Source organism: Falco naumanni, chromosome 1 (assembly GCF_017639655.2).
Source record: "Falco naumanni isolate bFalNau1 chromosome 1, bFalNau1.pat, whole genome shotgun sequence".
In the NCBI taxonomy this organism is placed as follows: domain Eukaryota; kingdom Metazoa; phylum Chordata; class Aves; order Falconiformes; family Falconidae; genus Falco; species Falco naumanni.
Genome location: NC_054054.1, coordinates 76,531,731 through 76,544,687, shown reverse-complemented (window position 1 = coordinate 76,544,687; position 12,957 = coordinate 76,531,731). Strand labels below are relative to the sequence as shown.

At 38.3% G+C, this 12,957-nt stretch overlaps 1 protein-coding gene across 3 annotated transcripts in view; it reads right to left on the bottom strand.

Moving 5' to 3' along the window:
* Nucleotides 1–12,957, bottom strand: part of FHIP1A (FHF complex subunit HOOK interacting protein 1A) — an 88,266-nt gene that overhangs the window by 10,520 nt on the left and 64,789 nt on the right. For all 3 annotated transcript variants that reach the window (XM_040600133.1, XM_040600143.1, XM_040600153.1), the window contains 3 exons: nt 5,766–5,933; nt 2,016–2,095; nt 358–545 (listed from right to left, as the gene is read on the bottom strand). In XM_040600133.1, the coding sequence (XP_040456067.1) occupies nt 358–545; nt 2,016–2,095; nt 5,766–5,933 (436 nt within the window). The remainder of the gene's footprint in view (nt 1–357; nt 546–2,015; nt 2,096–5,765; nt 5,934–12,957) is intronic.

The window sequence follows — 12,957 nt, the reverse complement described above, 5'->3', positions numbered from 1 at the left end:
GATTTGCTCATAAACATACATGACTTGTTCCTATCGCCAAGACAGAGTTGTAACTCCAGACTTCTGAGACCAGCTCACATTCAAACCTTAAACCAACAGCAATCACTCCGAAGCAGCAAGAGTTGCTGTCATGTAGCTGTACATTATTTTTATTAATGCATATTCAAGTTAGCTGTTGAAATAAGGTTTCAATAGACCTGGACACATGGAAGGAATTAAAGAAGCCTCCAGTCCAGGCTTGCCCAGTTTGTTGTTGCTCAACACATTTCCTCCCCCTCCCATCCTTCCCCATTTCCTCCCACGAGCTTCTACCAAATCAAACTCAGTTCATCTGGTCTTCTCCCGAGCACCGATTACCTTTAGCTTGTGTTGCCTTTGTCCACAGAATATAATCTTTTCCTTGGCTTTCAAGTGTCAAGGTGATCCCAGTGGAGCAGCAGACTGGTGTCAGGGCCAACAGTTTTGCAGCAGATACAGAGTAACAGTCTCTCTCTTTCACAGCCCACCGCTGGCTCAACATGATGTGGTTACATGGGATCAGGTATCTGAAACAGCAGCGGGTACCGTTAGTTCACCCTGGTTCCATGTCAGGGAAAGCAGCAACACACAAATTTCCCTCCCACCCTCCTGCCCTCTCTAAATTAAAAGAAACAGTATAACAATCTTGGCAGTGATTCATAATGTAAACCTCTCAAGAGCATGAAACCCTGACTTTTTATATTGTGAAGCTATGGCTTGATGAGGAACCGTCAAAACGAGTAGAGACAGGAGATCAGTTGCATCAGAACAGGGCAAACAATCTTTTGCAGGTCAGAGCAAACTTGCTGTAAGAACGGATGGAGGAAACGTGGGATAGGCAGATGTTAAAGGCCAGCAGGGTGGTTTGGTCCCACTATGAATGAGTTCCAGTTCAGAAACCTTATTTTATTTGTTTTCCTGGGAAATCCAGAGAGAAACAGTTCATGTTTGCCAGGCAAGCAGCTAGTAAAAAGGAGGGAAGGGTCACCAAGGTGTTCTACTGCATTAGATCAAGACTGAGCTCTAAGGCAGAGGAGGGAATAAGCTATGGGGAGTACAAGGAATAGAGAAAGTGCAGTCATTTGTTGAATTTCTTTAGAGCACTTTTGTTCAACTTTTTAAGAACACTTTATTAAGAGCCTCCGTGTTAACTGGACTGATGTTTTTCCATTTAAAATGCAAACAAATTCTAACAGATTCCCTAAATAAACAAAAAGAAAATTAAATACAGCACTCTACTGCTGTTAAGAGTGGCAACATACTTGAGTTCACAGAGGTCCGAACAGCAATCCCAGGCACAACAGCCCGAGGCAAAGGGAATTTCACCTTAAAGCTTGTGCGCAGAGGGACAGACAGTATCTGAAATGTTCATGTGATCTACAGTGCTAAAAGCCCCACTTAGTTACACCAGTATTTCCAAAACAACTAATCAATTCTCAACTAATACACACACCCAAATTATAAGTGAGTATTCTGAAGCAAGGCACAGAACCATCAGTTAAAAGCAAAAGTAATCAATGCATTTAGTACATTACATAACTATCTACCTACAACAGTTCAGGAACCCGAAGTATTCTTGGTGAAAGAGGAATCAGAGAGGTGGAGAACAACAGCAAAGAAGGTGGAAGCTGCAAACAAATATAGAGCTTCGTATCACTGTGTATGATACACTAGAGAAAACACGCAGGAGAGAAGAATTACACATTTAGAAGCACGGAATAAGCAGTTCGGAGGTCATAAATATATTCTTAGCTTCTCTTCTCTCACTTTTATAGAAATAAATCACAAGAAAGATCTCTTGCTCCTGAAGATCACAGGACGTAAATCATACTTCGTCAGGTCTGGTAGACTTTTGTCAGCATCATAAATATTCTTATCCCCACAGTTGCTTGGATTTCTGCTCTCTTGGAGAACTCTCATCCAGCTCTGCATCCACAGGCAGAGACTGTATGTCCCAGAATTAGGCTGAAGAGTGGAAAAAGGAGTTTAGACTTTACCTTAAAACTAGCTGTAACATCACATCTTCACAATGCAAGCCAATGAGCGTTCTGAACAATGCCAAGGAGACCACACAGAGCTGGAAAATGATAAATGTTGTCAGTTTTTATCTGGGAATTGTACCTTTCCAATCTTCTCTGCATACTACATTACAAAATGGCTCTGCCTTCTAAGACATTGTTAGTACGATATTTCATTTTGTCAGCACCTCATGGGATTTTTTTTTTTAAAGTTGTTTAGAACTATGCAGAAAACATGTTACATTTTAACAAAATATAACCCAGATTTTTCCTTCAAATAAGCAATTAAAAAATCATTAATTTACCGGTCATTTAAACATAATATATTTGAATAATATTAAGTTAGCATGAACTGAACCCTGTAACTTCCAAGATAACATGTTGGTTTTACCTCAGACACAGAATTTGAACCAACTGAAGTTTTTTTCTGAAAGAAAATTATAAACCACCTCAAGTTTCTGTTGCTTTAAATATAAGGAATGATTAGAGTTCTGCACATTAAGAAGATGAATGCTTCTATAAATATAGCTTGATGTACTGACACAGACCAGGATTAAACAAGTGATTTTTGTCAGGATCTACTCTGTATGGAGCATTCACAACCCCTCCATTAGAGATCACTTGAGCAGCTTGGAACTACGGCAATGCATAAAGACCCTTTCTGTGAGACCACAAGAAAGGAAAGAAAACTAGGATTCCTCATTGCAATTGCACGATTGCCTTTTTGGCAAAGGTCTGAACAAATACACCCGTAACTAGGTATTTCAGTAGTCACACTCAGCAAAGACAAAGATCATACCCATTCTGTGACAGGCACCCCACTTTCACACTAGCTTTAGGACAGAAACGGAGACATGAACTTCTGCAGGCTTTTTTTTGGTCAGTAATTAGACATACACCACTTTCAAAGCTAACGTACAGTACATTCCTACCTGCCAGATGATTGCTAAACTGCAGCTGTGCCCAAAATGGTAGAAGCATGAGCTGTAAGCTTGGTTTTCACAGATACAGTGCCATTATCTGCCTGCCTCTTAATACGTATCTCCTGGGGCACATTCTCCTGAGCTGCCCCATTGTGTAAATAAATAGTACCTCATAGTTGGCTTAGACTCCAGGACCAGGCTGACCCTCAAGAGAATTATTTAGCCCAAGTTGACCCTTTCCTAGAGTTTCAAGTTGGTGTTTAAATCTTGCCTCTCCCTGTATTAATTATGTAAACTCAATTAATATCTGCAATTAATTGCACTTTTCAGTGGCTAAGAAAAGAAACCGATTAGGACAAAATAAGGAAAAAGCTACAAATATTTTTTCTAGTCATTGAACATCCTTTGTAATTCATTCAGGATTAAATCCAGCATCCTGCCTGGACATGGCTTCTTTTCCACCATATGGAATTTCCTCTTCTTCTCTGCAGTCACTCCCCTTACCCCCACTGTTAAAATGCTCTGTTCTAGCTCTGCAACACCACGTTGCCACGTGCCTTCTCAAGAATGACTTTTTTTCACCATTTCCAGTTCTCCCTCTCAGAGGAGTGACTCGGCTCCCCTACAATATGACCGGCTGTCCATGGTGATGAAGACCGTAGAAACGCACAGATTTCTTGAAAAATACATTTACATACATGTATCTTCCCTTACTTGGTAGGTATCTCTGTGAAACAGTTAGGTAGCAAAGTTCAAGTGAACCTCACTTGATAGCCTCTGAAAAGTAAAAGTTTCTTTGACTGCCTTCCCTAGTTTGGTCAGTGAACTAACACCCATAATAAAATAAAAGAAAGGGAATAAGCAGAGAAGTGGGGAATGATCATGAACTGGCCTGCTGCAAGGCAAAGCAGAGCTCCAACTTGTCCTGCCACCCCTGTCCACTGCTTGTACTAGGAGCCAACAGTTAGTCCAAGACCTCATGTCTACAGATATAGATGGAGAAAGTAAAAGGGCAAGAAGGGAATATAATAATCAGAACTCAGAAGATAATAATCAGAACTGGAGCTCTTAATAGGAACCTGGGGGCTGAGTTGAAGAACTTCACAACAAGCTTTTGGAGGAAGTCAGATCTTTGCATGAAAGGTGTGTTTTAGCCAGGGGACATAGTGATAAAACCAGGAAATCTCATTTTCTCTGTGAAGTTTACTGAGACCCAAGCCTAACTTTTCTTCATACTGCGAAAGTTCAAAAAAACGGCTATTGTGTTAAATTTTCCTGTATTTAAGAAATATCAGATTACAGGGATACATTACTCATTTGTCTTTGCAACCATGTTGCAAATCAGGAATCATCTGAAAAAAACTAGTCTATTTCTGTATTTTGTAAAAATAAAAGATCTAAAATACACTATATATATATATAATGTAAAAATACAGTATTTTTACAAGTACTTTTAGTCACCTGTCTGTACATAAGTTTAACCCTGTGAATTATTAACAAGTATTTTCATCAACACTAAGGTATGTAGCTTTTGTGCTACAGAAACACACAGAAGGCTGCAGTCCAGGCTTTTGCACTTCGCCAAGCTATACCACAGAAAACTCATTTAGCATCACAGAACCATTTTGGCTGAGATTCTGAGTTGCTCAGGGCTGCAGAATTCTTTACAATTCCCATCTCGTTTGCCTATGGAACAGTAATTAATGATTAGCAGAGACAACAGCATTTACATTTTTGTTGACAGAAGCTATTTCAGTTTTCAGAGTTAATCCATCTTAGAGATGCAGTTACAGCACCATATACCTGTATTTACATGCGCTCAAATTTCAAAACAAATTTCAGATGAAGCTACTGACCCTAACACACAAATTTAATGCACATGCTGGTGTTCTGGCTTCTCTTGCACTCGCACTAAAACATTATGCTTTATTTCATCCACGAAGCTGTGCATCACACAAGATTGAGCCAAGACTGCCAGCCAAGCAAAGCTCAGAAGGGTAGCCCAGTGCAACAAGTAGTCATTTTCTGTGCCAAAAGATCCAACTATTAGCAAAGGTAACTGCTATCTCTGTCAGCTAGCTCTCCAAGCCACTGTGGTGCACTGTGCCTCGGCTGAGAAGGGGCTCACTGTAAATTTGAGATAAACCCTACTACACAGGGCAGGGAAGGCAAAGAAAAGGCAGCAGCAGTCTGATCACTTGAGCGAGAAAGCACCTTCTTTTAATCAAAGAAGAAAGCAGGCAACATCACAGTTAAGTAACCATGCTACAATAATACAGCCTTGATTCCCGAGAAACATATTGGCAATACTGCAATTCACAACTTGGATCAATTTGGAGACATCCTTATAGGGCTCCCGCCATCCCTCAGAAGGACTTTTTGAAAATGATTGTTGCTTGGCAAAACTGCAAAGATCAAACACTGCTCCTCACCGCAAGTATATTTATAAGTCCAAAGGTGAGTTATCTATAGCAGCACTAATTCGGCAGTATCCAGAATAAAAACGCTTCCCAATTTACCTTTAATCTTCTAACAGAATCCAGACTTCCAGAAGCCTTCATCTCCCTCTATCCCATTTCCTCTGTGTGTGAAACCACCTCACACATTTATCAACTTAGTATAGCGGTAGCTAAATGTCATCACACACACACAAAAAGAAAAAAATAAGGGGGTGGAGAAATCACACGTTTGGGTGGGGGAGAAAATTCCTAGTTAAACAGATACCCACTGAATATATGGCATCTCCCATTTAAATATTTAACCTATATCCATGCTGAGTACCTGAACTTCCTTCTGCTTGTCTTACCCGGAATGGTGTGTTGATTCGGCTAGTAAGTGTATCAAGGATATGGACATTCTCGTGTCGGTGCAGCAAAATAAAACGGAGGAAAATCTTGAGGAGGGCTGGCTCTGAAACACTACGCAAAAAAAGGTCGAGGTATGCAGTAGTAGTCATCACTTCTTCCACAGTCACCTACAAGCAAAAATAATGTAAATGCAAACAAAATGCACACACAAAATACCCATCCATCCTCAGCAATGGTATACCTGGCAAACACTCTAAGCTCTCCATACGTAACACTGCCACAAAAACACAGAGGTCTTTGATTTAAAATTTGCAAAGAGCATGCTTCTGAATGACACAAGCATTCTGAACCCCTTTCTCATCTGTCTTGCTTCCCCAGGAAAAAGAAAAGCTCTCCCCCAAACCAACACACCAAATCTCACATGTACTGAAATACAAAAAGACAAATCATGCTAGAAGCTCTCCACCATCTTTCTGCCTGTGTCAGCTCTTTTACATCACACTTCTGTCATCGTTCAGAAGCACTTTCACATGTTGTAAATACCTGCATCTACCACTTTATTAAAAATAAATGCTAGAGCACAATCAAAGCACAGTACAAACTCATGGTTCTAGAGTTTTAAAGAAAAAATCCCCATAGCTATCTAGAATTTTGCACAATTTTCCTTGTTTTTATTTTCCCACAGCACAATTCCTCAGCTTACTCAGTTTTTAGGAGTACATATATACATACACAAAGCAAACCCTCAAATCTTTGCTACTAACCATTTGTATATCGAAATACAATTCAAACATCCATGCGACATTTGCATACCATAACCCACGCTGCTCTGCTTATTGCAAGCCTTTGGAGCTTATTTATTCACATTATATACACTAGCAAAGCATAGAAAATTCCAAAGGCCACCTCTGCAGCATGTACTGCTGTTGCCAAAGTCAGCTTTTTAAAAGTAGTTGCCCAGGAGCCTAATAAGCTTAAGAGCACAGAGATAAACCCTTAAATACAAGAATCTGTCTATATGAAAGGAAGCATTAAATGTCTTTTGTTTACCAAACCTAGCTGCATAAATGAAGAGACTGATTTTATTTAAAAAAAAAAATAATCAAAGCTGTCATTTAAGAGCTAAGAGGATTTAGAAAATACTCAGAAGGGCAACATTTACGTAACATGCTGCAAATATTAAAATCCCTGTTCCATTATGCTGCATGTTAGCCATGTACACAGTAATGTCATGCTGCACACGTTCTCTTTAAGGCATTTAAGATCACAAGCTGCTTCTGGCTGGTTACACAGAACATAGGAATGCTGTATGCAGCCTGCAGACCTTATGGAGAGAGACAGCACCAATGAGGAGAGCAGAGAGAAGCTCTAAAGTTAAGGTCACTGATTCACTCTCATTCCGGGGCTTTATTCTAATACTCAGCTACACCATCCTTACTACAGTGGGCTACTGGCTCATTTTAGCATTAGAAACAAATCACCAGTGAAGTAGCAACAGTAGAATTTTTCAGCAGGATGGGAAAATAAGTTCACCTTCATGGTTTATTGCAGTAAGGTCGGTCAAAAATCAAGAATTAAAATGTAACAGTGAAAAGAAAGAGACACACTTTCACAGGATCTGTGAACTTTGTCAAGCTAAGTAAGCAACAGTTAGACATATTTTCTAGATCTGTGGTTGTATGTTCAGTGATATCCAAACCAGAAATGCAAATACAGTCCTTTCACAAAACAATACCTATTAACATATACTCCAACTCAGTTTATGAATTCATTCCTCTTCCTTCACCCGCAATCATCAAGTGAAAAAAATTAGGTTAAGCTTACTAGGTTAAGCACCCCGAAGTTAGAAATTGCCAGAATTAGTGCTGTGGCTGCAGCCCTAACTCAAACTCTGTATTACTGTATGATAAAACAAACATGCTTATGCACATACACACACTTTTCCATAGGATTACTACCATGTTTCAACCATCAGAAAACCTACTCATGAAATGAGCCCGGGTTGTGAAACAAAGGAAACAGTTTCTGGTTGGAGCCAAGAGTCTTCTGGGTTTTTTGCTGTAGCCAAAAGGCATGGGGACTTGTGGGTCAAAAAACAAATGGCTTTCTGATGAAAGCTGTTGACTGTTGCCCTGAGAACTGACTTTTTTTGTTGTTTTCTTATAGCAGCAAGCTGTAAAAAGGAAAGTTCAAGAAATCTACCATGTGACATCATTATGATAGCACACAGCTCATCAAAGAGTTTAAACCCTCTGCTAAGGAAAGGCTAGATTATGTCTCTCTGTGCCACTTCTCCTTCCTCATTTATGGGGAAAAGGAAGCATGTTCCTGACCTGCAGGTTTCACAGATGTTTGCTGGCTGCAGAGAAATGGACCTGAATATATGTATAAAATAGCAAAGCTGTAAATGAAAGCAAGAAAAGCCTGCAGATTCACAAGGGCAGTGACCTTTCTCTGATGCTCTTTGGATAACTTACCCTGCATTTGCATCAGTGAGAGAAACTCATATGCTTTTCAGTGCATATCATGAATGAAACAAAAAGCAGAAGCCAGCCAGCTAGAGACTACTTTAGAAAAGAAATGTTCAATTCTGAGAGCGCATTCAATGCTCCTAACAGCTTGGGGACTAGATAAAAAATAAAAAAGAAATCATGTTTACCATAGCCAGCACTTCACTGATATACTAAACAGAGCTAGAAGAACCAACCAATGACTAATGAAGCCCAAATAGTTCACAAAGGAGCTAATTATAACCTTCTTAAATCTCAGCTGCTTGAATTGAAGTTTTTCTGTGCAGGGTGCCACATTACACTTAATTTTTAGTTCTTCTCGGGAAAGAAGTTGCTTAATCTGCTTAACCATTTTCTGAGAAAGAGGCAAGAAGACAAGTTTTGTCCAGATTCTAAATTTTTTTCAAGATTTAAATGGATTTGTAAGAATTTTCTTTCATTTTTCAATGAAAATGCACTACTTTATCCACAACACGCCTTCAAACTTTCACAATAAATGAAGCTAGGATCCATTTCGCAGCTTACTGTGCAGCACTCAAAGCAGACAAATATATGCTGTACAAGTAATTTTAACACTGTCATGTTCCAGAAGTTCCAGCACACTCTCAGTGCACCTTTGTGTGCAACCTGTCCTTACGAACCAGCACAGAGACCATCCTCCTGCTTCCTTACAAAAGCAAATCAAACAAAAATATTGCTTTTTGGCATTTGAAATGAAAGTCACATAGGCAGCTTAGGAAAAAGACCAATCAACCTGGCAAGCAGACATCTGTGCTTTTACAGTTATCTTATTTTGCCACCTTGCATTCTGGGTTTGCTTCTCCCTTTTACCATATCTGATGGTAAGTGTAACTTCTGAAGATCTGAGGCACCTAGAGAACTATTGAAAAAGGCTAATTTTAGTTCCAGAAGGGTAATTTTCCGTTTACTCAATGGGATACATTAGCCTGCTGTGAATGGGCCCCAAGAGAACTCACTTTTTTCTGCAGTTAACTAGAGAAATCAGTTACACTAGGCGAAACCCTAGCCCTGGCAAAACCCCTTTTACCTCTACACAACCTTTCTACAGATCTTAATCTGCATAACACGTTGAGTGTTGAAAGTGACACTCATTCAATTGGTGCAGTTATTATTGAAGATATCTGTTTTCTAAGATAAAGCCATGCTATTAAGGTTCATTCAGACTACCTGCAGGTTGTCTTTTCTTAAACTAATGTCTCATGAGACAGATTTAGAGAAAGAACGAAATCCTTTCTAATATAAATTAAAATTGGTACTTGGGTAAACAACAAAAGAACAAATGTTCCCAAAGAACAAAACACTTACTACCTATGTCAAGCATATCCACTACAGCCAAATCCTAAGGCTGCCTACAAAAACTTGTTATCACTGTAAACATTGATTACAGTATAATTTATACAAGTAAACTTTTAGCTAGCCCTCAGAATTGAGCATCTTTGAAAGGATGATAAAAAGTGGGCCAAAACTTACACACATCCATAAATCTGCTACTTAATTTGAAAATTCTTCACCTCTGATAATTCAGGTATCAAGAAAAATACAAAATCAAAAAAAAAAGGAAATACAAAGGGAGATGAATAAAATTAAGACATGGTAGTTTTCTAGAAAAGCCCTTTGTCAAGTAACTAATTTTTAATCTATGTTTTTGATAAAGGTATTTCAGCAATATTAAAATCACCCACTGCCACAACAGCAAAAATAAAATCCCACCAGCAGCATCCCTTGCATTAGATCCTTTCTACTATTGGTAAAGACCAGGGATATCTCTGGTCCTAACATAAAATCGTAGGACTGAAAATGAAAAACGCGAAAAATCCATATCCATTGTATTAGTCAAACGAGTATTCTACCATTTTTGTTTTCATTATTCACAGCTGTAACACTTTAAAGTTGCTAGAATTATTTTTTTCAATGTTCATATAAATTTTAAGTGCCTATCTATAGATACAATTTAAAAAACTCATCCATGTGTTTTTCTACAAAACAATCTGTTGTTACAGATATTTTTAATATGTAACCTACTACAAAAGGGACTACCTGAAAGTCTTCATAGCCAGACAGATATTTGATTGGAGATTATTGAAAAGAGAAAGCCACTTTTAGCCTTGTAATACTCTTCTTTAATTATGTAATAATTTTTAGCAAATCTATTCTTGCCTCATCTGATGACTGATTAGATGGTGAGGCAGAACACTGTAAAGAAATCCAGCTTTTACAAGTCACTGTGCCAAGTAATATCAAAAAGCCAGAAATTACTGTCATTTTGAGTTCAGTTTAATATATTACACTCACTGTGTTAGACCAATTGCACTGATTCTTTATTACTGGCTATTTTCCCTTGGGATCCACAAAACAGATCTTCTAATTTATAGATGCATGCCCTCTTACAAGAATATGGCTATCGTGATTCCTCCTTTCCTTCACATTTCCCTTCCTACAAGGATTTCATATCGCCCATGAAGAGACCACGAATGTTTTTCTTGGAACTTATCTGCTAGATCCATGAGCAGTTTAAACCTGCATAAGCCCATCTCACTGACCAAAAAAAAAAAAAAAAAAAAAAAAAAAATCCAACCATTCTAACTCTCTTCTCCTTTCTATTCAACTTCTTGCCTCTTGCTTCCACTAGCAGAAGGGTTCATCCTTCACTTCACCGCACACTGAACTGGCTCAGGGAATTGATTCAGGTTAAAACTATCCAGGAAATAAAGGTGATTTTTAACTTCAACTGGTTTCCCACATGAACAGTTGTCCTGGCAAAAGAGAGGGGGGGACAGGCAGGATCAGGGACAGAGAAAGTTTGCACACTGGGGGAACCAGAAAACCAGAACTCCTTCAGCTTCCCTCAGCTTACATTTATAAACTGCTTCAGTTTATACCAGGGTAAAATTCAACTCAGCTGCAGTGTTTGATGCAAAAAGTGGAAGGCACCTTTTGACACATATCCACTCCGTAGCTGGTAAAATTAAGTTTTTTAGCTATTAATGGGTTTCTCCAAAGCATGAGATTATTCAAAGTTTTCTGGTAACACTTGCTTTACACCCTTTTACAGCAGCTGCCCAAACGCTTTTCAGTAAAGTGAAAGATGGTATTATTTCTAAATGGGAACTGACAGTCTTGTAGGATTTTTATAAAGATGCTCCTTCTAATCTGTACAGTATAATTTACAGGTCATTTCCCCCTAGCTGAGCTGTGTAATCATCAAGGAAGTATTATTGAATTATCACAGCAGCATACCACGTTAAAGGTTTTCGTTTAGATGGGTTAGTGCGTAATGGAGGTCCATTTGACAGAGCTTATTTGACAGGACCACGCCAGCACTTCGGCAGAGCAGTTTTGTTCACTTGGCCAATAGCAACATTTTACACTAAAAAGCTGGTACAATCTTCCATTATTCAGAGTAAAACAAGCCTTCCAAGTAGAAAAATAATTATATCATAGTTAGCAAGTAAATGCCATGTAGTAAAGCAGTAAATGCTAAGATTTTAAAATTTGCTTTTATCATGTAATTTGTCAAATTTTTAGCACTATTTTCAATAAATTGAAATAACACAAATTACAGAAACACTCAAGATGTTCCAAACAGTTTTGTCACCCAACTTCTCTGAATGCCAAATTAACATTAAATCATATGCACATACAGTAAAGAGAGGTATATGATCAATCTGAGTTGTATCAAAGATAGCATAATATTTATATATACAACAATGTGGCTCCTAATTATCTAGCACACGGTTTTGACTGCAAAATATATACATATTGAAGACCTTCTGAAAAGGACTTCACTCAGATTTCTACAATAGTGCTGCAACTACCTAGAAAATAAGGTAAATAAGCACTTTCTACTAACAGATATATAAAGACTAAAACAAGGCAGTATGGTCTCTTAGCAGAACCAGTAAAACAGACTTCGACAGGGTTACTCTGGATTCACTGTGAAATTTTAATAAGGTTTTAACTGAAGAGAAAATTTGCCTTAGTTGATTACTTGGACCCTCGTACAGTTTGGCCCCAGAAGACCTTATCTTTTTCTGATAGAGCTCCAAAATATTAGTATTGAAAGTGAGGCAGGAAACAGTCAATGAAATAGATCACAGAAATTGAATGGTATGGTTCAGTGTCTAAGCAGAATTATACCTTCTCACAAGTATTTTTTTCCTAAGTACCAAAACCTAGGGAAGAACATGCAGAACTGCATAATTTCAAGTTGTAGCTGACATGCCATCGAAAAACAACAGTCTTAAATTAAGAACAGATTCTGCCAGATAGTCTTCCTTTTCTTAAATCCCAAACATATAGACCAGGAAGAATAAAAAATGGTCAGGCAAAAATTTAAATCATGGATTGTTACTACAAAATTAAGACTACCCAATTAAGCTTTTCTTTAGCTGTGGCTAATAGGAGAAAATATTTGATTCCTTTCATTTTTACCTGAATTTGTACAGAAATAAGAAATTTATGACCTTGCGTAAAGACAACTCCCCTGAACAATGTCATTGAGTCACTTTTTTTGATGTCTCGAGGAACTCAGATGTCAGAAGTAAGGGAGATAACTCTTTGGTCTAACATACAATAAAACTGAGACAACCAAAGGACAAGACAGGGCTACCCAGCACAGCCAGTTAATCCGTATCCCGAGCTACTTCATACAAATCTGGGC